Genomic DNA, 24,326 nt, shown 5'->3' on the forward strand with positions numbered 1-24,326 from the left:
CATCAGGGAGGAGCACTTGGTAGTCGGCACAGCACTGCAGGCACTCCATGTGTGATATAGGTGAAGAATGGGATGAAAGGCACATGTAGCCCATGGACTGAGACTGCCATGCCACAGAGCAAGTATGAAGAACATACATGTATGGAACCTCTGCTCCTTTGGTAGCACTAAGGATGGGGTTTTTGCAACTTTATGTACATTTACAAACCTCATTTTTGGACAGCCAAAGGCTTGCATCTGAGTACATCAATCTTTAAAATGTCAAAGCATCCTTATGAAGCTGTCATTCCCACAAGAAAAACTGACACCTTCCCTAGGTCATAAAGGAATTTAATTTTTGATGGGAGTTCCTTAGCTCCAGAGCAAACTTTCTCCTTCTGAATAAGGTTTCCACAGCAATAATGTAACAATATCTTTGGGTATGGCAGCAAGGGCCTCTGGGAATTTCCCACAGCCAAACAGCAGGAAATTGTCACACTTAAGGTAAGAGACACAACCAGGCATAACAGCCAGGTTGTCACTTTCAGGAAAACTTATCAAGCGTATCTTCTTTGGGAGTGCTTAATTTTTAACATAAGCCATAGGAGATACAGAATATTAATATATCCTCACTTCCTTTGGGAAAAAAATTAAACGATCGCAGGTTGGAACAGCACGCCAATATCAGACACTCCCCTTTGACCATGTGTGTGGTTGACACGCGTATTTTGGCCCAGGCACCAGCCTGGAGAGGGCTGCCCAGGGACCTGCTGGAAGCACCGTCCCTGGAGGTGTTTAAGGAAAGCCTGGATGTGGCACTCAGTGTCCGGTCTGGCTGTCACGGTGGTGCCGGGTCACAGCCTGGGCTCAGCACCTCGGAGGTCTTTCCCAAGCCGATTGATTCTGCGATTCGGAGGCGGGAAGGGGTGGTGTGTCCCGCCGAGACGCCGAGCTCGCTCTGGGCATGGCTCTTCGCAAAGCAGCCATGTCATCCCGAGGCCAGGCCCTGGGAGAGCTCCAGCCTCTCCCGCAGCTCTCCCCGGCCGCCAGCACTGCCCCTCAGCCGCGGGGCCCTTCCCCGCGGGCTCCGAGGACAGCGGCCCCGGCACCCCAGGCAGGCTCCTGCTGCAGTGGGTGGATCCTGGGAGGTGCCAGCCGCTTCCCGCCCCTTCCCCTCTCCCTGCGGGCTCGGCGCTGAGGAGGCGCCTGAGCGCGGCAGCATCTTCCCTTGGCTCGCCGGGGCGGGGGGAGGAGCCGCCGCCGCCGCCGCCTCGGAGAAGGAAGGTAAGCGCCGGAGCACGGGGGTGGGAAGGGGAGGGAAGGGGCTTGGCTCCCCCCCTTCCCTGTGCTTCCCCTCCCTGGGCGGCCGGCGGTGGGGAACGGGAGCGGGGCAGGGCGCGGCCGCCCGTGCTGCGTGTGCTGGGCCGGGCCGGGGCTGCGCTCCGCGGGGCCTCGTTTCTCAGGCACCCGGTGTGTAAATGGCCGATAACGGGGGTGGCGGTGTGTCTGGCTGTGTGTCTGTGAGTCTGTCTGCGTGTGCTCCGTCAGGAGTCCCGTGTGTGTGGTGCCCGTGCGCGCTGCCCGCAGGTGCGCAGAGGCGCGGTGGCGGCGGCGGCGGCACTACGGGCGAGCTGAGCTTGGCGGCCCGGTTGTGGTTTTAAGGAACAGAAGGGATACTTTGGAAACCAGTCACCGTTTGTTTATTGTGTGGGAGATGGGAGGATTTCGTGGCGTTTCCTTGGGCAAGTGAAATGCTAAAATCAGGCGCAGTCAGCAAAGAGGTTTTACTCAGGTTACGAATGGGGTGAGGTCTGTAGGAGTGATGCTTGTGCACCATCAGAAACTATTTGGGCTGATGAATGATGTGCTTTCCAGTGCATTAAGGGAATTTACAGGAAAGATGGGGCAAGACTATTTATAAGAGAATGTAGTGAGAGGACAAGGGGGAACAGGTTCAAATTGAAAAGGAGTATATTTAGATTAGATGTTAGGAAAAAAATCTTCACTCTGGTTGGGTGAGGTATTGGATTGGGTTGCCCAGAGAGCTGTGGATGCCCCATCCCTGCAGGTGTTCAAGGCCGATTTGGATGGGGCTCTCTGCAAACTGGTCCAGTGGAAGGTGTCATTGCCCATGGCAAGGGTTGGAACAAAGTTATGTGTGTGGTCCTTTGCAAGCCAAACCATTCTATGATTCCATGTTGGACGATGTGAAAGCAAACATGGAGTAAAGGAAATGTTTAGAAGTAATCATCCTGCTCAGTGTTGATAGAAGAGATAATACCATCCAGGTACAGGAAATAAATGTGACAGAATTATGTGGGATGTGAATGATGTGATGGACTGTAAAGTAGCAGGAAGAGACTATGGATAAAGAAAAACAGTCAAGCGTATCTATTGCTTTGACACAAGAAAATTTTAAGAGCTTTTGATGGTGTCTGCTATGGGCCACAGGAGTTGGATTTGTATAAGAATATCACTTACTAAGAGATACTGTCAGGAATTATGTCACAGATGGATTTCTTTCTTAGACTGTAGAATCACAGAATGGTTTGTGTTGGAAGGGACCTTAAAGATCATCTGGTTCCAACCTCCCTGCCATGGGCAGGATTACCATTCACTAGGCCAGGTTGCACCATGCCCCATCCAGTGGCCTTGAACACTGCCAGGGATGAGGCATCCACAATGTTTCTCAGCAAACCATTTGTGCCCTCACCGCTGTCTGAGTAAAGAATTTCTTCCTGGGATCTCATCTGATTCTGTCCTCTTGTAGTTTAAACCCATTCCCCCTTGTTCAATCACTATCTGCCTGTGTAAAAAGTTATTCTCCCTCCTTTTTACACTCCTTCCTCCTTTCAGTGCCTAAAAGGGGCTTTTTCTAAGCCCCCTTTAAGTACTGAAAGGCCACAGTGTGGTCTCTCTGGAGCCTCTTCTTCTCCAGGCTGAGCAGCCAAGAGATGCAGGTGATGGCATCATTCAGACACACAGTGATCCAGGTGATCTTACATACAGCTTGCCCAATAAGCACTGAATTGCCTTAGACTTGCTCTCAGGTAAGCAGTGTGAAAATTCTGGGAAAAGGTGGTTCATTAGTCAGCTTGTGATCTTGGGTCACATTTCTAATTAGATTAAATAAATAGGAATAAAATAGGTGACTAAACAGATTGGAAATTCTTCATTTTAGAAACTTGGAAAAATCAAGAGGTTTAATTAGTTGGTGTTTGTACAGGAGTCCTGAGGGCCCTATAAAGTAAAGAAGGTAGAAAGCTCTTTTATGCCAAAGGTATAATCCATCTGGAATTTATGTCCAAAAAAAAATAAATAGGTCTGTTGAAATCAACTTTTAATCATCAAAAAGGATTTTAGAAATAAAGATGAGAAAAAGAATAGTTAAGCAAAGTGAAAGTAAAGAGGTAAAGTGCCAGTTCAATAGTAAGAATTGCAAAGGAATAGCTCAAGTAATTCTGAGTTAGTTACAGACAATTGTTTTTTTAAGTTTCTTTAATCATGTAAATGAAAACAATAATAGAAGTAAGAGCACTGAGTGATAAATTTGAGGTAAAATGGCCTTGGCATCATGATGCATATTATCTGCTGCAGTTTGGAGGAGGCTGCTGCAGTGGATATACTTAATGTTAGATACTCCAACTTTTGCCTTGAAGCAATAACATTTTGTCTCCTAATTATTTTTAAGGGTTGAGAAACCTCTGCTTGTTATGTCTGATGCTGTTATGCTTTTGCCAGCAGTTCCAGTAACAGAAGACTGGTACAGTATCACTTATTGGTAGAGGAAGTGGGGTAACTTTTCTTTGTCATACACATTCTATTTACTATTTTTTCTCTCTCCTATAGCATGCAGCATCTTCTTAGGCAGACAGTGTTAAGAGCATTAACAATGGATTAATTTTGGATTAATTATGGATTAATTTTGTTTCCCTAGAGCTGGTTCATTGACCTCTCATGTTGGAAGGTCAAAATGAAGATAAGTTATCAATTCTACTGAATCAGTTGCATAGTAAATGAAGTTTTATGTAGAATATAAAATAGGCAAGAGCCAACAATGGCATCAGTTGTATTTTATTATGTTTGTGTTTTTTGTATGGATTGCAGGAGTTTGAGTAACAATTCAGCAAAGAGAAGGAACTTTTCAAGTTAATTTTTTGGAAAATCTGGATTAGCCATATCAAAATTGTCAACAGATGTTTTTCCTTAGCACCTCAGGTTAGATTTAGGTTACATTAGATTATATGAGGTTAGATTTTGATGCAGGAATGGCATCTTGTTCCCAAGAGACTGGGATTCCCAAAATGTTTGATTATTTTAACACATCTCAAGGTCTAGAGATAATGCTCATTATATTTTTTTCCTTTTACTGGAGAAGTAAGCCCATAATTATGTGAAAGTGACTCCAGCATCTTCCTATAATACTTTTCAGCCCTTAAAGTAGTTCTTGTGTTGTTTCCATGATCTGAAACACTTGTTTGCCTTCAAAAGGTAGTTTTGCATGTGTAGAAAGAAGTGTAAATACTTCTAAGTGAAAATGTGTTTTGGTTGAAATTTTCTTATCAGGCTTTTTTAGCTGCTGACTTTGACATTTCAGTAAGTCTACTGGAGGCTTAATTTTTAGTAAACACAGCTGTTTTCTTGTCTTTGTATTTCTGTCTTTTATTTGTTTGTTATATAGCTTCTCTTTCTTAGTAGTTGCCAGCTTCTTTCTTCAAATCTTCTTTTTTTAAAGTCAAGTAGATAGCCAAAGTGTGGTATTATTTTTTCCAGATTGACTGGAGGGTTTGTAGAATGAGAAAAGAATTTGGGATTATTTTTTATTTCTGCTTTAAATATTTTCTTTCTGGTGGGTGATGATGATTTTTTCCAGTTGCTTCCCCTCTTGTTGCTGGCTGGTCCACAGTCCACCATTCTACAGCAGCAATGCTGATAGACTTTTTTAAAGGGGAAAAAGGAACTGGAATGGGAATGAGGAAAATGAAGAGACTTAATATGAGCACTTGTCTTACCATCACTTAGTATATGGATTTTGCATGTGAACCTCAGGAAACTTCAGTGAGGTCGTGCTGGATGTCCATCCCTGGAGCCAACAGGTGGAGCTGGATGTCATGCCAAAACACAGGTGGTGTCTCACAAGATGCTTGGCTGAAGTTTGGCTTCTGGAGATGGAGCCAGTAAAGAGTTTCTTGGATCTAGCCTCTGAACTGTGTGTTGGGTAGTGAGTAGGCACACAGTGGAACTTGCATCATGAGCAAAGAATTCACAGTCTGGTGTCATGGAGCAAGAAAGGAATGAGAGAAGATGATACTTTAGTTGGAGTTTGAAGTTTTCCAAACAACCACTCACTGGTCTGCAATTTTTTGGTGATGGAAAATGCCACATCAGTGGAAGAATAAATGATAAGCTGAGTTCTGTCAATTTATTGTCCGTGCTGGGTGTAGTTCTGTCATTTCACTGTACATGAAGAAAGAAGATAATTTTGGAAATAGTCTTCCTAGAAAGGAATGTGACCCGTTAAAGGAGTGCATGTTGGCAGTATTGGTGATCTGATCTCTCCTGCGAAATTGCTTGGGCAAGTTAGCATCATGTAATGACTACTCTTGTAGGAAACTGCTGAGAAATCAGGAATACCAGAGAAGGTTAGGTGCCTTTTCTAAAAGTCTTACCAAGTCACTTTTCTCTGTGACTTTTGCTTTGTAGTCTTTCCTACGCCTGTGGTTAGAGTCCTTGGGGAAGAAGCTGCAGACAGACCTTTGAATCAGCAGATGAGGTTCATAAATGCTCAAGTTAAGTGGGAGGAAATACTAAGTGGAGTTCTGAAAATTTTTGTTTGCTTGCCAAGTTCCTAGAGAGAGAGTCTACAAGAATGTTTACATTCAGATGAGTCAGTGAACCTGTTTAAATATTTAGGGTTAAATGGTCTGGGGCTGTTAATGAAGCTTGGCTACCAGATTTAGTATTTATGTTCCTTAACTCAATCTTATGTGTACTGCAGAGGCGTGTGTGTCTTACCCAAAGACCTATTGTGGCTGGGCCAAAACGATGGTCAGAGCTTCCAGTTTCCAAGACCTAAACTCAGACTGCCAGAGTATGCTGTCCAGATTCTTAATGGTACTTGGATTCCAGATAAGAGATTTGTGGGAGTTTAATATAAATATTTTTATATCAAAAGGCTGTGCACGGCCTCAAGAAATGAATGTTAACAATAATGGTATTTTCTCCTTTAGATTTGCACTTCAGAAGTTTTTTTTTTTTTGGAAATACAGATAGGGAAAGTTATCAAGTTTTCAGCCATGAGAAATGTTTCTGGCTTACCTTTTTACTTTCTAAAATAAGTATTGCATTCTTTTTAAATGTTGTAGCTAGCTATTTTAAAGTAATGGGTTTTAGCAGTTGTGCACATATTATAAGATTTAGTAGACAAACAATCCCAGTAACTTGTCTGAAATAGCTAGGATATGTTTTTCTCCTGTACCTGATTTACTCAAATATAGAGGTTTTTGTCTTTTAATTTTTGATAAAAATACTGTTTTTTCTTTGCTTGACTGCTTTCACAATGGTTATTTTTCTGGAGAAAAATTCATGCAAGTAGGAAAATACGAATAATTACTAATATTTTAAACATGTACCGATAAGAATAGTTCTTAAACAGGTTTAATTTTTTTCTGTCTTAATTTTTGGGATCCTCAGGTGGATATATACTCCTAAATCAATTACAGATTTTTAGAAAGAATGACTTTGCAGATACAGATATGTGGCACTCAGTATGTACTTTTATTAGAAGACATGAATTTGGATAGAAGAATAAACTGGCATAATTTGAGTCACCGTGTGTACTCCTGTGGGGTTGCTCAGAAGTAAGGTGTCTATGTTTGCAGAGCAAACTGAAAATTGAGTTGCAGGGTAATTTTATCATAGTTATACAGAAGATAAGACATGTTCTAACTTTTGAGTTGGGAGGGCATGTAACTGATCTTTGTTGTAGAAAAGGGAAGGCAAAACTGTCGGGAGTCTGAAAAGTAATGAAGTGCAGCACTTTTTATTAATTAACTGGGGTGGTTACATCCTAATCTATCTTTATGCTAACTAATCAACTGCTTTTAAGTGAAACTATGCTTTTGTCTGAACTGGTGCAATTGAAGCGAAATACTGGAACCTGAAGAATCGTGGATATCAGTTTTGTAACAAATGGTGCTGCAAAATACTGGGTAGCCTTGACAGTCAATTTCACAGGAGGACTGCTGGCATACTTGAAATGAAAAGTTTCAGAAGGGTTCAGAAGTACAGGCAAAGGCCTTGATTAGGGGACTTGTTTCTACTTTAACTAGAGATAATGCACACAAAGTCAACTGTTGCATTCTTGGTTTTGGAGCAAGTACGTTGAAGAAAATAAGCAATTGCTTAAATGCAAGAGCTCAGCAAGCTCCCCCATTTCCATGAAGGCGTAAATCTTGGTCGAAGGCCGTGTGTGCTCATTCAGGGCCCTGCTCAGCTGCACAGGCAGGGCTGTCTGGTGCCATTTAGTTCTTGGCTGCTGCTCCAGCTTGGCATGGATGTGTGGATATCCCGTGGGTCCTGAATTGTATCTGCCAGCTCTGTTTGGTGTCAGGGATCCCCAAGGTCATCTCAAATACCAGTAGTGCTGATGTGTCGGTGACTGAGTCAGCCCTTCACTCTGTCCTAGTTGAAGGGGAATATAACTTGGCTTCTAGTTGTTTCAGTTTGGTTGTGTGTTTGAGCCTTAAGCTCAAAGTCACCGTGGACTTTCACACATGAGCTGAATTCTTCATGTAATGTCTCAAACTAGCTGTATAAAATACACTCTGTGTGTGTAGATTTGTGAGTTGTGTTGAAGCTTAAGCTTACCAGTTGTGCATATTCAGCATGGTCGAGCTGCAGAGTTGTTCAGGTTTTTATTTGTTTCAAGAAAATAATTTTTGTGTGTTTATTCAGTAGATTACCTGTTGAATCATTAACATTTACCATACTTTAGTCATACTAATTTCATGTATTTTGTGTAACTGGATTGGGTCTTAAGGCATGAAGTCTTACATAAGAGATGTGTTTAGTATTAAGTTAGGCTGTTTTATGCAGTTACATTTGATACTTGTTTTAATGTGGGATTCGTCTGAAAATTAATAAAATGGTAACTGTTTGTTGGATGTTATTCTGCCTGTAGTCAGAATTTGAGAGACGCGATTTTATGCGAGAAATAAACAGATTTTAGCTATGTCTGAACCAATGTATCTCAAAGAAAATTATGTGTACAACTTTCATCACTGTTCAGTGAAAGAGGCTTGTACAGCTTCAGAGCTGCTTCTCATTTTTGTAGTTTTACTGAAAGCAGAGTTGCATGGCTTTATGTTAGGAAATAATTTTAGGATAGTAGAGCTGTGTATATTTCTGAAGAAACAGCTGGTCTGAAGATCTGTTTCTATTGATAATGTACGTCATAGAAATTATACAGGTAATTTATGGGGCTGACAATATTTTCTGAAGCAGAATGAATTTTTAGCAGCTCTCAGTAAACCTGAAAAGACACAAATGTTTTTCTAGGATTGGTTTCAGAATGGAACTGGAATAAGTAATTTTGAAGGCTTAAGCCAGAAATTGAATTCTCTGAGCAGTGTGCTTTTTCTGTGCTGAAAGAAATGTCTTAAAGCATTATGTCAGGAAGGTTCTCAATTTATTTCTGCTGCAATGAAAAGACATTGGAGTATGGTGCTCATAAAACATCTTTCTTTCCAATCACAATCTGATTAATTTTCCTATTTGTTTTAAAAAGATGTTTTGTCCAAGAGTTAATATTTTAGGTAAGACTACAGAAGAGCAGAGTCTGCCTAACTGATCATTGTATAGTTGTATGTAACAGCAAAACGGAGAGCTTTGCATTTCTTGTTTTCTCACCCCACAGAAGAAGATAACTATCTTAACTGGCTTTATTAAGTGTGGATGGTTTCAGAAAGTATTGTTTCAGTAATATGATATGATGATTTTAACCACAGCTCGCTCTCTCTGCAGGGGGACACAAGCACAAGTCCATATGGAGGATGAACCTCCTCCTCAAGGAGTCAGTGCCAAGGTCAGAGTGTTGATTTGTAGTGGGAATTCTGTACTGCTCTGCTCAAAAGGTTCCATTTAGCAATAGCTTAGTACATGCAAGTGCTTTCCAAGGTAGACAGAAAACAAAAGCTATGGTTAGAAGAAATTATACTAGCTGAAGAAATCTTGCTTAAATCATCCACAAAATATTAGAAGAACAATATGCTCATATAACGTCTGAGATTCGTGTCTAAGTCTGCCTTCATTACTTCGTGCAATATAATGAGGGAACTGGTCTCTTACAGGATATAAATATTGGTAGGCTAAGAGTTGAAATGGTTTTCATATTTTTGAAACAAAACATAACGTGGAACTGTGTGAGGGGAGAAAGTCTTGAAAAGTGGAAAAATATCTCTTACTGATACTGATCTCTTACTGAGTGTAACTAATAATTCCAGAGACAGGATTTACAGAGACAGGATTTAGATTATGGATTTTTTTATTTTTTTGTCTGATAAAGTTTTGGTTCTTTCTTTTTTTTTTTTTTTTTTTTTTTTTTTAATCAGAATCATAAGTATTTCCTTGGGTGCTTTTTATAAGAGTAGTTGGGGAGTTTTTCTTGCAGTGTATTATTTTAGTGTTAAAAAATGCTACAGTTTGAGGCAATTTTTTAACCTGTTAATTATGAGGGTATGACATGAGTGCTTTGTAGAACAAGGTTAAAGAAAAAAACAACTTTTCTATATAAGATGAATGGGTTCTGACCCACTGAGCACTTGGAATTTAGAGCCCACATTATAAAAAAACCAGTATGTTATTCCAGTAAAGGAGTCTGTAAAATTGAAGGACACCCTGACTGTCCTTTTGAATTTCAGGCTTCTTCAGTCTTGCACAAAAGTGGGATGCAGTTTTGTTGATGCAGTTGGAAGAATAGTCTGTGATGCTTTCAGTATTTATTATCATATCTTAAGAGGGCCTAAAATTCTCTGTGGAATGAATAGTAACCTCTTGACATAAAAGAAATTATTCTGCAAGCAGCAGATGAACAAAGACTGATTCCATATGGATTCTGCTACAACCCTGCTACATGTCACAGGGAACAATGTCTGCTAGGATTAGCTTGGACCTACTTGCTCGCTGACTTATTTCATAACATAATGTCTGTTTGTCCAGCTGCCTGCTGCCAAGCTGATTGTGTCAGCAGAATCTGACTTCCCTTTCACTTGCAAATTTGCCTGAGGTTGGTCAGTTATATTTGCTGCAAGGAGATGGGGAAAGAACTGGTGTGATCAAAACCACAACTTTTTTTCCTGTGAAGATGGCCAATCCTTCTTTCCCCTCCTCTGAAGTAAATAATAGAGAAATGTGTGATTAGCTGGTATTTTTCAAAAGAATTTAATTTAGGGTTAATTTAGGGTGTTGGTTTTAATTTTCTAATGTTACATATATTCCTGTGTATATTTTTTCATAGTCAGTGATACTAATTGAAAAAGCAATATTCTTGTGGCTGATATAACATGCTTCAGACTCCAAACTAGAATTTTTTCACAGCTTTGTATAATTTGGAGGTAGGAAAAATGCATACATGAAAACAAATATGCATATTTCTCAAAGATAAGTGTATTCTTGGGCAGAGTTATTTTATGGTTTCTTTTTTTAACAGCAATTTTAGCACCAAGGGAAAATACAGAGATTTCAAATTTTGAATATACACTTTGCACTTTATATTGGAATGCTGTCTTACAGAATTTAATATACATTGAATTCTGTAAGACAGCACTTATGTTGCATGAATATAGTGAATATATGTCCTCACCATTTAACCTCCTGCATGGTACTTTCCTCCATTAAAGTTGATCCTTTATTTCTAGATCATGATTTATTTTATATGTTTATTTAATGTCTTCCTTTCAAGTATTATAGAATTAAAATACTGGTTTTGTGGCTGAAAAAGGAGATGGTGGTGTTTATAATTTTTTGCTATGCAAAGGCATGTGTTTTTTCTGTGCAGATATTTGATAGCATTTTTTATAATACCAGGCCTTGGAGGCAACACTCTTGTCAGCCCTGAAGATGCTGGATGTTGGGAAATGGCCGATTTTTTCTCTCTGTTCCCCAGAACACATCAAGTTAATTCGTCAAGCCTGTGTATTTGGCAGTGCTGGTAATGAAGTGTTGTATGCCACTGAAAATGATGAGGTAATTGTCCAAGAGTGTGTATGAATGTGACATGTTTAATCAGTTATGTGTCAAGTTACCGTGAAGGCCAGTAGTATAATAGTACACCTAGAGAAAGTTGCATGCAAAAATGTCTGTTTGCTACTGAAACATTTTCAGTTTAAATTAAAGGCTTCTTACCACAATCATAGAACAAAGAAAAGATGGAGTTAGGTATTTGTTGCAAATGCATAGTGACAGGATGAGAGGCAGTGGACACAAACTGCAAGATGGCATTTTCTGATTCAGTACTAGGAAAAGAATGCCGTAAGAAGGGTTAAATCCTGAAGCAGTTCTGAGATTTGTTTTCCATGTACAAGAATCTTTTGAACATGGCCTTGAGTCAACTGATCTGTTTAGATCTTTGGTGAACACAGAGGTGGACGAGTTGACCTTTGGAGGAAGCTCTCCATTGCAACCCAAGTTATGAGTCTGTGATTCTTTTATTACAGGTTTTTGTGCTTGGCATGAACTGCAGTGGCTGTTTGGGAACAGGAGACATGCAGAGCACTATAATACCAAGGAGGTTAGATTCCCTGTGTGGCAAAAAGATAGCCTGCCTGAGTTATGGAAGTGGCCCTCATGTTGTTCTTGCTACAGAAGGTAAAGTATGACCTGAATATTGCTTCTTCAGAGAGTCCACTTAAATTCATCCAGCAGGTGTAAAAGGTCTGGGCTGGTAACATGAGAGAGAGAGTTGAGCATTCTGGGCTGTTAAGTCAAATTTTAATTGGCAAATATGACATGTCAGCTAGCTTGTTATTTTCAGGAGTTTTTCAAGCCCTGCTCTGATCTTGTTACTACTTTTGGAAAGGTTTTTTCTTTCACTTCTCAGTTAAGTTCAAGACTTCTGATAGCTCTTGGAATGCATTTGTGGCTACATTATGCCCCTATGTTCTTGTGCCAGCAATGTCCTTTGGCCAAAATGCATCTTTTCCCTCCAGTACCTAATTCTGGATGTGCTTTAAAGACCCATTATGTTGGCTTCCTGCACTGATGCTGTATTATCCACATTGTGGTAGTGGCTTTTATGTTCATAATTAAGTATGTTACACTTGAGGAAAAATTATTAATATTATGTTCCTAGTGAGGTTCTCTTAGAGCCTGATTGATGATATTCACACTTACCTGTCTCTGTCAATGAAAGGAAATGTTTTTCAGTATTCTAGATTATGACTAAAAGTAGGTGGAATTATGTTGTAAATGTGTTCTTTTACATTCATTTCCTCCAGTCTTCATGGCAGACCATTCTGCACACTTTTTTTATATATGCATATGTATTCCTCTGACCTTTGTTACTGGCAGATCCCACTGACACACTCACACTCCTTAACCTATGATGAAGTACTGCCAAAGAGCAGGTCAGGAGCTGATCCTTGATGAGGTTTACTCATAACTCCATTTGCATTAATAGCTTTTCTTCAGCACAGCCTTTTAAACTTCCCTTTTAGAGGGCTCTTATATGTTACACAATTCTTAATTCTTTTAATTATTGTCATTGCCACTTTGCTGTATGTTTCTGTGCTGTATATTTCACATGTTTACTGAAATTTGTATTCACATGTTGGTGAACTGAGGAAAGGGTTGTTCACTTTTGGTAGGATAAAGTAATTAGATTTAACCAGTTATTGTAGTGAAGTATTGTTTTAGTGTAGCGTATTTTGCCTTTGTAGTTCTGAGGGAATCCTCCTTAGGCAGTATGCATATTGTAAGAAAATGAAAGCTTATTTTTTGAATTTTCCAAAATGGGAAACAGTGCCAGGGCATGGACAAGAAATTCTGATTTGTTGTCAGTAAAACAGAAATTGAAATGGGGGCTCTGACTGTCATTTCATCCTTTTCTCTTCTGTATTATACCATCCCTTTTCTTGCAGCAGTATGTTTTCCTTTGCTACGATTATGCTGATTATGCTGACCACTATCCATTTGGATTTGTGGTCAACACTATGTGAGCCTGGTAGCATTGGTATGTTCATGGGCTGAACAGCCCCATAGGTCATATATGTATTTATACACTTAAGTATGCATATTGTTACTGAATTTGACATTTTAGTTTGTAATTTTGTGTTGTGTACTCATTGGAAAAGTAGAGATTTTTCAAACAGCTCTTTACATTTTTCTTGTAGAAGGAGAAGTGTATACATGGGGTCATAACGCTTACAGTCAGCTGGGCAATGGTACAACAAATCATGGCTCCATTCCCTGTCAAGTCTCTACTAACTTGGTGAACAAGAAAGTCATTGAGGTTGCCTGTGGCTCTCACCACTCCATGGTGTTAACCTCTGATGGAGAGGTGAGTATAGTGGGAACAAGTGTCTCTTTTCTCTTAATGAAACTCACATATGTGAGAAACAGCAAAACACTCTGCACCTCTAGCATTAGACCTTGCTTCCTCCAATCCTCACAGTGCTGATGTAACACAAATGTTTCAAAAAAATTGAAACTTGTGAGGGCGTAGCTGATTTTGTGCCACTTCTGCTTGTAACAACAAATTACACAGCCAGTTCCTTCCTATGCTGTACTCTACTTTAAATGCTTAGTGGCATTACAGCTGATGTTAATGTAAATCACATTCACTGTAAGGAATTTTACCTGCCAAAGTAAAAAGTTTCCTGGAATTTACCTTGAGGTGGCATTTGTGCCACTTAGATATTCTAGTTTGGGTTCTGGAAAAGTAGCAATGGATTCTTCCAGCATTAACTGCAGCCATCGTGTTTCCCCTTACCTTTGAATGGAGGAACATAATGGAATATATAAATGCTTAGATTGGCATATTTTTATAAGAAACAGTTCACTTGTAAACCTGTGTGTCTTCCTAGGAATACATCCACTTTCACATAAAAAACCAATTTTTTTATTCATACGGCTTTTTCCTCTCTTGAACTGCATATTTTAAAGCCATCTTTGATGACGATTCTTTTGCAACAGGTGTACACATGGGGTTATAATAACTCGGGCCAGGTTGGATCTGGTTCAACAGCAAATCAAACAATTCCTCGAAGAGTTACTGGCTGCCTACAAAATAAAATAGTTGTTAATATAGCTTGTGGGCAGATGTGCTCTATGGCTGTGGTGGAAAATGGAGAGGTAAGAAACTTCACGTGAATATTTGGACTGAGTTTTACTTCATGTAATAACTTGGCACGTAGATAATTTCAAACCTGGTAGTAATGAGCTATTACTCAGAAAGGAAGTTTAGCTTTCCAAACTCCCTCGAGTCTAGCTCCTTATACTGCTCATAACCACCTTTGTTATTATACCACTGCTGTCTTTAGCATTCATAGACAAATTATTGTCTATACTAGAATCTGAAGTATTGTATGTGAGAGTAGTCAGTGAATGTGAGAATAATCACTGAATGATATTTTAATTTTCAGTGCTCATATTCACATATCTTAAGAGAACAAAAGTACATTGCATATATTTTTTGTACTGGAGTACCTCTTGAATCTCTCTCATACTTTTTTATTCTCTTTGCAAAGATACAGGGAGGCTGTAAAGTTCTACACTTTGTTCATATGAGCTGATGATGTTGGGCAGTATACATCTTGCTAGCTCTATTTCTCCAAACACTTGAGTTTAGAACTAAGTAGCCAGACTGCAGTAAAACATGATGTCACTGAAATTATCAGAGCTCAGTGTTTTCCCTTTTTCTTGTTTCGCATAAAGCTGCCTACTCAAACTGTTGTGCACAGCTTCCATTTTATAATTGTTCTAGTGTGTTTTCTGTTAGAAGATTTTGGAATGAGAAATCACCTCTTTGAAGAAGGGAAGTATTGTGCTGGATTTACTCCGTGCTGGCAAGCAGCCATATGAGTCACTGATTTTCTGTTCTTCCTTTTAAAATATTGTAGTCCTACATAATCTAACTCCTAAAGAGCATGAGTGTGGAAGAATTCTAGATGAGTATGTAACCGGCATTTTAAAGAAAAACGTGTGTGCCTATATATGTGTTTACATAGGAAGGTATATGTGTGAATATGTTTGTGTTTACCTAAGACAACAAAAAGAAGTGAATAGTAGCAAGCAGCTAACAGTCCCTGTCTCTGTTTCAAGGTCTATGTCTGGGGGTACAATGGGAATGGCCAGCTGGGGCTGGGCAGCAGCGGCAACCAGCCCACGCCGTGCCGGATCGCAGCCCTGCAGGGCATTCGTGTGCAGCGGGTATGTCTGTGCTGCTCCTGCCCAAACCCTCCAGGAGCCTCTGCAAGAGTCCCGTAGACAGCATGTGCTGCCTTTGAAAGAGATAGTCCTTTGTTTAAAAAGTGACATCAGAATGAAACACATGTGTCCTAAAGTGGACCTCTCCCAGCAGGGGAGAAACTGTGACCTGTGGAGGTCAGTGGAAATTTTGCCATTAACTTCAGTGAGGTCAGGATTTTACTTAGAGGACTAGACCATTAAAAATGTTTTTGTTTTCTTCTTTTTTCCCTGTGAAAGTTAATTAAAAAATATTGCTGTTGTTTTAGTAAATAACAGTGTCTTTCTAGGATATTGCATTCTTTATTAACCTCTGCCTTTTTGTGCTGGAAAAATGCTGCAGTTTAGCATTTTGTCTGTCTTGTGGACTGAATTTCATTTTAGAACTGCATCCCAGCCACAGTGACTTACTGGTGTTTGGAATCTGAATAAATTGCCTCCCACTGCATTTGGCTAACATTTGGTATGATTCCACAGTTAGTCTTGACCTTTGGAGATTATTGCACTTTACCAAGTAGTGGGGCTACCACCAGTGTAACTAGCAAACTGTTAACTTCTTTTGTATAGTGAGAAATATTTAAAGTTACTGCAGGACTGATTCTGGAAGTTTTTAATTGATTCATGTGAAATAGAGGATACTGACAGGAAAATGATACAAGCTGTTAGAAAACATTGTTTTGTAGCCTATTGAAAATTTCAAGAGCATTTTGAACTTTGGATCCTATTTATTGTGTTTACTCAGGAAAGCTATGAATTTTTTAAGTATTTTAAAAGAAACTCATTTAATGATGTCATTTTATATCCAGTGCCTAGGATGTACACAGTAGCTTTGCTGGTAGCAACTACTGTTGGATAGTAACATAATAAAGTGAGTATTATGTTCCCCTGTATTTATCTTCTGTTTAGAGAGTGAATGCTCCAGCAGGTTTGGCTTAGATTCTGTTTCTGTTCACTTCCTTTACTTGATATCATTTAATACCATGTTGTAGATCTCCACTCAGTAAATAACTTGATAGTTTATTTCACTTAAAGTACATCACATGCTTCATGGATGTCAATGGAGTATATGTGTTTATGGTGTATCTTTGCAGATCATATAGGTGAGCTAGTTATGAACAATGTAAATTGGTTTTCGGTAGCTGTCTATCTCTACTAAGTTACATGAACTCCTGCAGAGCAGGACTGCTGCTGGTAATGTTGCCACTGTGTATCTGTCTGCATGTGGGGCATGTGCTGCATATGTGAAGTGGATTTTTTGAACAATCTGATGTGAGGAGGCAGCTCAGCAGGACCAAGGGGGTTTCCATGAAGTTATGAGTTGATACAATTGTGGGCTGCCATCGAAATGGAGAGTTTTGTCTCTTCCATCTCTTTCCTGGCTGATTGCTCTTGTTGCTTATCTTGTGTGGTTCTCAGACTGTACTGTGAGAGTTTTCTTGCAGTGATGTAAGTTTAGAGAATTACAGAATGGCCTGGGTTGAAAGGGACCCTAAAAACCATCCAGTTCCATCCCCTGCCATGGGCAGGGACACCTTCTGCTAGACTGGGTTCCTCAGAGCCCCAACAAACCTGGCCTTGAACACTTCCAGGGATGGGGACTTATCTCAGCAGAGGATCCTCTGATCCTCTGGCACAGGGAGGGGGCAGTTTTGTGTTTTGTGTGGCTGTCAGGGATGAGAGGATCAGACAGGGAGACCTTAGCTGTTTTTCCAGTGGTGAAGCTGTTCATATTGGAGCAGTTGTCCATGGAGCCAGGTCAATGCAGGACAGACAATCTTCACTTTTCTGGGTATTGTTCATATTTGTCATATAGCTTTCCTTCTTTCTCAGTTTCTAGCTATTCTTTTTGCTCTGCTCTTGAGATTATCTGTCAGGGTTTCTCATTGGTAAATTTTTTCCCCCAAAGTCACTTCATCTACTTTCCTTCCATTTTTAATAAACTTACTTGTATTTTTAATTTTTACAGTAGCCTAGAATCAATGGCATAACCTATAGCATAAGATGTATCTGTCTGTATTAACTTACTATTGCATAAAAATGAGTTTTTCTTCTTTTTATTATTCCTTACAGGTTGCCTGTGGCTATGCACATACATTAGTGCTAACAGATGAAGGTCAGATATATGCCTGGGGAGCCAATTCATATGGCCAGTTAGGTACTGGGAATAAAAGTAACCAGTCTTACCCTACAACAGTTGTTGTGGATAAGGACAGGTAATACTTACAGTCTTGCAATCAGACATTGGTTGACATACTCACAGAAGAACTACATAAAATTATGGTATTTTTAATCTTTTTTTTTTTTGGGAGAAGGAGCCTAAAATTTTTTGCAATGGTTCATCTGCTAAATGTGTAGAGAATTTTCACTGAAAGGGCTTGAATCTGCCCCATAACCATCCCTGTGAAAGAGAAACTGAACATTCTGAGCCTGAATATGCTATTTTCTGCTCCGGCTCACACTGTACTTTAAAGGCCTTAATTGCAGTTTCCCTTCAGTGGTGTAGTTTCATTGCTTGAAATCAACAATAAAGGCTTTATTGTCTGTGAATATAAATTGTATTTTAATATGCTACTTTTCACAAGAAGTGTACTCAGAAAAAGTGAAGGGTAGACATCTGCAATTTGTGTTATTTCTGCTATTAAATCTGGCTCATAATCAGGAGAGAGAGAAAGGGAGGAGTTCTTTCTTGGTATTGTTGCATAAAAATAAAGCTTCGATTTTTGTGAGTTAAATATTTTCCTCTAGGTCCTTGAGGGACAGTGGGGCAGTTGTTTCTGTTGTAAAGCCAAGTATGTACATGATCAGAAATCGTAATTTTGGGCTCCTGTTGTGAGTAAGAAGGAAAGTGAGATGTCCCTCTTAACCCTGTGTCTGAGTACATCATTGTGAGGAAGTGGCATCTCTGCTCTGGTGATGAGACATGGCCTGATCTTGAGCATTGCTATTTCTGTGTGTGTACTTGTGGTTTTCCTTCAAATGTTATTGATTTTTTTCCCAGACACTTTAAAAATGTTACAATAAGAATTTAATACAAGTTTTAATGTTGCATGCTACCTTTGGCTTTTGTCGGTCAGAATATGAATTCTTGGTGTCAGTGAAAATACTGCCTCACTAAAGCCTGCAAGATTTGTGCATACAGCTTTAAACAAGTTGTTTCCCTGCCATTATCCCCAGGCAGCTGAGAACACAAGTAAACAAGCAGTAGTTCAGACTGCAAAACAGTGGATTGTGTAATGCTGTACACAGTGGGAGTTTTGAAGTCCTAAATCAGTCTTGGGATTAGAGACATAGCCTAGTTAAAGGACACTTAGAAACAGCTTTAAGTGCTGTTTGGTTCTAAATTTTAGTTTTCAAAATGAAAGTCCTTTAAACTGAAGTAATAATAATTATATGAGTAAGAAGATGTATCTTTAACTTGTTGGTTTATGATTGTTACCAATAAGCAAACAGAAAAAAGACTTTCATTGTCTTTCAATTATAAGCCAAAATGCAATTTTAATTATTTTTTAATGCATCCTTATTTCCTTCTTCATCTTCTCCAAGTATTTGTTCTCTGCAGCTTAATACAGCTACTCCCCTCACTGCCTAGCACCACCAAGGACATTCAGAGACTTGAAACTCATCATAGCTTTGCTTGACAGAGCTGAGGGGTCAGCAGATACAGGGCTCTGCTGCAGCTCTGGCTGCTCTCTCCCAAGATGCTTTCCCAAAGAGAAACTTGGAGTGCCCACTGTTTGCAGAAACACTGCCAGCCCTTTAAATGTTGCTGTGTTTGACCAGAAGGCACTCTTGCTTACATGCACGCTTAAAAGCATGTCTTGCACTAGAGAGAGACAGGAGGCAGTGAGCTGATTCACTGCATTTTGTTCATAATGAGTGACTTTCTTTTCTCCTTTTGTTTGCTCGCGAATTCAGGGTGGTGGAGATCGCCGCCTGCCACTCGGCGCACACGTCAGCGGCCAAGACGCAGAGCGGCCAGGTGTACATGTGGGGGCAGTGCCGGGGCCAGTCCGTCGCCGTCCCGCACCTCACCCACTTCACCTGCACTGACGACGTGTTCGCCTGCTTCGCCACGCCCGCCGTCATGTGGCGCCTGCTCTCCGTAGGTGAGCCCACACGCTCCTTATTCTGACGCCTGCCAAACAGAACTGGTAGCTCATACAACAGTTGCGTGTGTTTGAAGCCTAAACATAGTTACTCACAAAAACTTACACCAGGAAGCATAATCATTATGATGTGTTATGTATATGTAAGTGGTAATGTGGCATGGTAAAAAATTGCTAAAGCCTGATGGCAGGGCTAGACACTTGTCTGTTTTATTGGTGTGGCTCATTGTCAGAACCCAAGAAATTCCTCTGGCTGCCCTGGAGGGCTTGAGCCCCTGCCCAGGGGGCTCAGAGACCTTGGCACAGAGCCCAAGACCCCTGTGCCTTTGATTTAGCCCTTGGGAAAAACAATTACCAACCTTATATGAAGGATTGCAAGCTACGACAGTTTAAGTAGAATGATAGTGAATTTATCACAGGGTGAAAAATAGATTTTTGAGGTTTTTAGAATGGGGGTTCAGGAGACAATAGGAGGAATCTGAGCGTGTCCAGCCTTTCTCCTTCTTCCTCCTAGCCTCCATCTTCTCCTGTGATGTTGGCACTTTTAGATTGACTTAGAGTAGAAGCTCACTGTCTAACGTAGGTGATAGGTATTGGACAGTTATTGTAAATATTGTACACATAGTTTTTAGTATGAAAAGATAACACTGCCCTGGGGGCAGTGAGAGTGCCTAGACTGTCTTGCTGAGCGGACCTGGGCAGGCCAGGAGAAAGAATTTTATAGATAAGATACAAAAAACAACCTTGAGACCGAGAAATGAAGAGCTCTGACTCCTTCTTCCACCACCGGGCTGGGAAAAGAAACTTTCTAACCTTGGGGTCACTCTGAGCAGCGAGAGATCCTGAGAGCTCTTTTCTATGGGGAAGTGCCTCAGGTCTGGGGAGAAGTTTTTTGTGTAACCTCTGTGTGTGACTGTCCAGTGGCTCTGGGTGGAAAATCTGAGTTTGAATTTGGAGATTTGAGTTGAGGAGCTCTGAAGCTTTCTTTGATGCTCTTAGGTAGACTGCTAAGAATTGAGGGGTCCAAATTTCCATGTTCTGAATTGGCCATAAGCACTCAGTCTCATCACAAGGGATTGTGGCCTGGTCTTCTGAAGAGTGTTGCTGGATCTCAGGTGCTTGATTAGCATTGAGATCTGTCTTAATGGCCTTGAGTAGAGTTAAGTATACAGCATTGGCTACCAGAGACCTCATTCTTTAGCTACAATTTAATCCCATTATGGTTCCTAACGAAGTTACTGGGGTGTTGGATTTTTTGTTTGGTTTCTTACTGTTTTTTTTTTTGTTGTTGTGGTGGTATTTTGTGAGTTTGTTTTGACTTGTTGTGGGTTTTGGGGTTTTGTTTGTTGTTGTTGTTCTTGGGGGGTTTGTGTATTTGTTTATTGTGTGGGTTTTTGGTGGGGTTTGGGATTTTTTGACCTTAACTTCTGGTTCCCTTTGGAAATAGACGCACAACAATGTAGCAATGTTGTACCAAAGCATAAGGTGAAGCCTTACAGGAGGAAAGGTTACTTTACTTTTAAATAAAACAAGTTTCAGATGCACTTTCAAAGCCACTTTTTCATATTTTCGAAGTAGTGTCTCCAGCATCCTGGCACTATTCAGGGGGTAGGGTTCCTTGTGATGACACAGGCAAAAGGACGCTGGCTATCAGGTCCTTGTCATGTCTGCTGGGTTGTTTTCAGTTAGGTGACTCTGCTGGAGTCAGTTGTGCCTTTTTGCACACTCCAGGAGCTGAGGGTGACTGGCCTCTTCATCCTGTCCCACCCTGGCAAGCTCTCAGGACTGACTCACTGCTGTTTGTCATCTGATGTATGTGTGGTGAGAATCCTCAGGCAGCTGTGTCCTGGGATCTTACATCTGCTGACCTTTATGCCATGGACATCTGCCATGCTTACAGCCCTCCTCTGTCCCTTTTATTGTGGTGCTTCCACACCCAGGCGTTCCCATTCTCTCCATGTTTGTGGCAGTTCTAACATTTCTAATACAATCCTTAGCGCTGGCTGCTAAGGAGTTTTGTTGGCTTTGTGCCTTGTCAGTGGGAACTGCCTCTTCATTTCCTTCCTCAGGCTCCCCTTTCACTGCTGTAACAAATAAAAGCAGCTGGTTTCTCCCTAAGAGTTCCAAAGCTGGACTCCACTGTATTCAGTTTTCCTCTGATGGCTGTAAGAAGTCAATTGGAGATGTCTCTTGGTGGACACCTGGATTGCCAATTAACTTTGTATCAGAGGTCAGAATAAATAAACCACACATTGTACAAAATAAGAACTAACAAAGTATTTTATTGTATCATTGTTTCAGAAATATTTCTCTTTTTTATCATCACTATATTGGGTTTCTTTCCCCCATCCATTTTATGTGTACCTACCCAAATTGTGTATACCTGACATTCTCCAAATGAAGTGCAAAATGACTGTGCTAAACAAAGTGTAACAGTATCAAAGTGTGTGTGTGTGTGTTAAGCTTTTTTAGAGCTTGTGGAGAAGGTCTTTCCATTTCCAGCAGAATAGTATTCTAATTTCTAGTTTGATAGGTTACAGGACCTAGCATTTATGTAATTTTCTGTAGAGAACAACTAATTACTGACCCACAAGATCTGTCTAAACCCATAATATCTATTTATATGGTAAGAAGACAAAATGCTGTCACAGTTCAGAATGAGATTTGGGGGTAGAGTGGGTTGTTGATTTTTTTACTAGTATTAAGGAAGATGGTTCTCTGATGCTGTGTGATGGAGATTTGGATCAGTTCAGTAGGTAAAAATTTGTATGCAGATAATGGAGGACTTTTCGAAGCTGTTTGGTAACTTTATAATGCAAATATCAGACATGTACAGACATATGACACCAACAGGAGTATGCACACCTTGACACATTGTGCTTCTAACACCATTAAGTCTAGGGAAAACAGTTATTTTAGAATAAACTTGTAAGTGTTGGTATTTACTTTTAGTGATATTGCACTGAACAGTTTCACTGGCCACCAATATGTTGTTTCTGTAATAGATTCATTTTTGCTGTAATATAATGCCTCCTTATGGAAGCATTTCAGAAAATTTTATTATGATTTTTTTATTGATATTTTGAGGCTCTTACAATAACTAACAGTTTCAATTTTATATAATTTACTCACTAATGGTTGATAGCATTTTCTATCATATGGTGCAGTAAACTTCTGAGATTAAACTTTTTTTTTTCTGGCCTTATATAGATGAATTACAGGAGTGAATTTCAGAGGTTTTTTAATAGAGATATTTGCTTGGAGCAGGAAACTAGAAAGAACTGAAGAAAGCTGTCCTTTCTTGTGGGATCTCAGCACTTCAGGACTGAGGTGCTGAGTCACCGAGACCACCCTTGGGGGGCTCGGGAGTCCTGGAATGTTGCCAGAAGTGTCTGGTGGCTGGACTTTGATCCTACACAGGAGACGACACCTGTATGAGGATAGGAGGATTTCACCAGAGTGAATGGTGAAGGGATAAGTTAATTAGAGGGTGAGACACAGGGTTTAGGATTTCTGTACAGGGGGGTTTAGAGAAGTAAGATGGAGGAATTGGGGCGTGTCCTGTCCTTCTTCTTCTTCTTCTCCTCCATCTTCTGTGGTGATGGTGGCACTTTGGGATTGGTCATTACTGAAAGTGCACTGGTCAATAAGGGTGAAAGGTATTGGGGAAAAATGATAAATATTGTATACATAACTTTGGGTATAAAGATAGGTGACCGCCCGGAGGGCAGGGAGTGTGCTCATGGCTGGCTGCTGAGCAGACCTCTGTCGGGCCGAGAGAAAATCTTTTAGATAAACAATTAATAAACACCGAGACTGAGAAAAGATCTGAAGCCTCTTCTGTTCCTTTGAAACGCGGGCTGCCCCAAGGCCACCCCGGGCCTTTCCAAACTATCTAAACAGCCAAAAATCGGACATCTGGCGTCCGCTGGGTGAGCAACCCCCACCAAAACCTTTCGCGGGGGGGAGCAGCCTTGAAGCCCTGAAGAGCAGAAGAGCCAAGAGGGCAGCTCCGACCTTGGACGAGCTCCCAGGAGAGCACTGATAACTCCTGAGGAGAGAAGCCTGAAGAAAAAAAAAAAGAGAAGAAGAGAAATAAAAAGAGATGTCCGATTTTGCTTTTCTGGCCCAGACAGAACACATAGGCTGCTGGGGGGTTTTGCTACCTTTAAGGAGATGTATTTGTTGAGACTGTTAATTGCTGACAGATACCCAGAATGTTGTAGTGGGAGATATTTGTATTGTTTACTACTTTATATAAGTCCCCTATTTATTCTAGAGCCTGATGACCATCTAACAGTTGCCCAGTCACTAAAGAAGGAATTTGACAACCCTGAAACTGCAGACCTGAAGTTCCTAGTGGATGGAAAATACATTCATGTTCATAAAGTTCTTCTTAAAATTAGGTAAGAAACAAACAGTATCAATTGTATAAACTAAACTGTGCAGTGTAGTCCACTGTGCTGAGTCATCACTGCAAAAAAGTTCTTGACTTATTCTTATAAATTCCCTTTTCCCTGAGTCAGGGACTCATCTGCTGTTCTTCACTGTTACTCTCTTTGTAAGTATCAAACATGTTGCTCTACTACCTGCCTACACTTCCCTCCATCTGACATTTATCGTCCTTTATGCTCCTAAATGGCCTTGACCTCAATTTCCAATAACCTTTTGCTGCCAAGGAAAAGGCTCACTTCCTTCTGCTGTCTTGTCGGTAGTTAGAATCAGTTTTTTCTTCCTTTATATGCTTGGGTGCCTCCACCAGAATGATTTGAGGGGCTT

General features: G+C 40.4%; 1 protein-coding gene across 3 annotated transcripts in view; it reads left to right on the top strand.

The window, feature by feature from the left end:
- The first annotated feature begins 1,123 nt into the window (after positions 1 to 1,123).
- RCBTB2 (RCC1 and BTB domain containing protein 2) overlaps positions 1,124 to 24,326 on the top strand; it is a 33,561-nt gene continuing 10,358 nt past the window's right edge. The window contains exons 1-10 of one of the 3 annotated variants that reach the window (XM_005482381.4): positions 1,124 to 1,263; positions 9,004 to 9,064; positions 11,065 to 11,223; positions 11,694 to 11,844; positions 13,368 to 13,534; positions 14,170 to 14,328; positions 15,298 to 15,405; positions 17,512 to 17,654; positions 19,357 to 19,547; positions 23,827 to 23,953. In XM_005482381.4, the coding sequence (XP_005482438.2) occupies positions 9,026 to 9,064; positions 11,065 to 11,223; positions 11,694 to 11,844; positions 13,368 to 13,534; positions 14,170 to 14,328; positions 15,298 to 15,405; positions 17,512 to 17,654; positions 19,357 to 19,547; positions 23,827 to 23,953 (1,244 nt within the window). In that variant the 5' untranslated portion in view covers positions 1,124 to 1,263; positions 9,004 to 9,025. Of the gene's footprint in view, positions 1,264 to 1,293; positions 1,450 to 9,003; positions 9,065 to 11,064; positions 11,224 to 11,693; positions 11,845 to 13,367; positions 13,535 to 14,169; positions 14,329 to 15,297; positions 15,406 to 17,511; positions 17,655 to 19,356; positions 19,548 to 23,826; positions 23,954 to 24,326 lie in introns of those variants that run through there. The other 2 variants (XM_026790597.2, XM_026790598.2) reach the window with 2 other exon arrangements.

This window comes from Zonotrichia albicollis, chromosome 2 (genome assembly GCF_047830755.1).
Source record: "Zonotrichia albicollis isolate bZonAlb1 chromosome 2, bZonAlb1.hap1, whole genome shotgun sequence".
Lineage (NCBI taxonomy): Eukaryota > Metazoa > Chordata > Aves > Passeriformes > Passerellidae > Zonotrichia > Zonotrichia albicollis.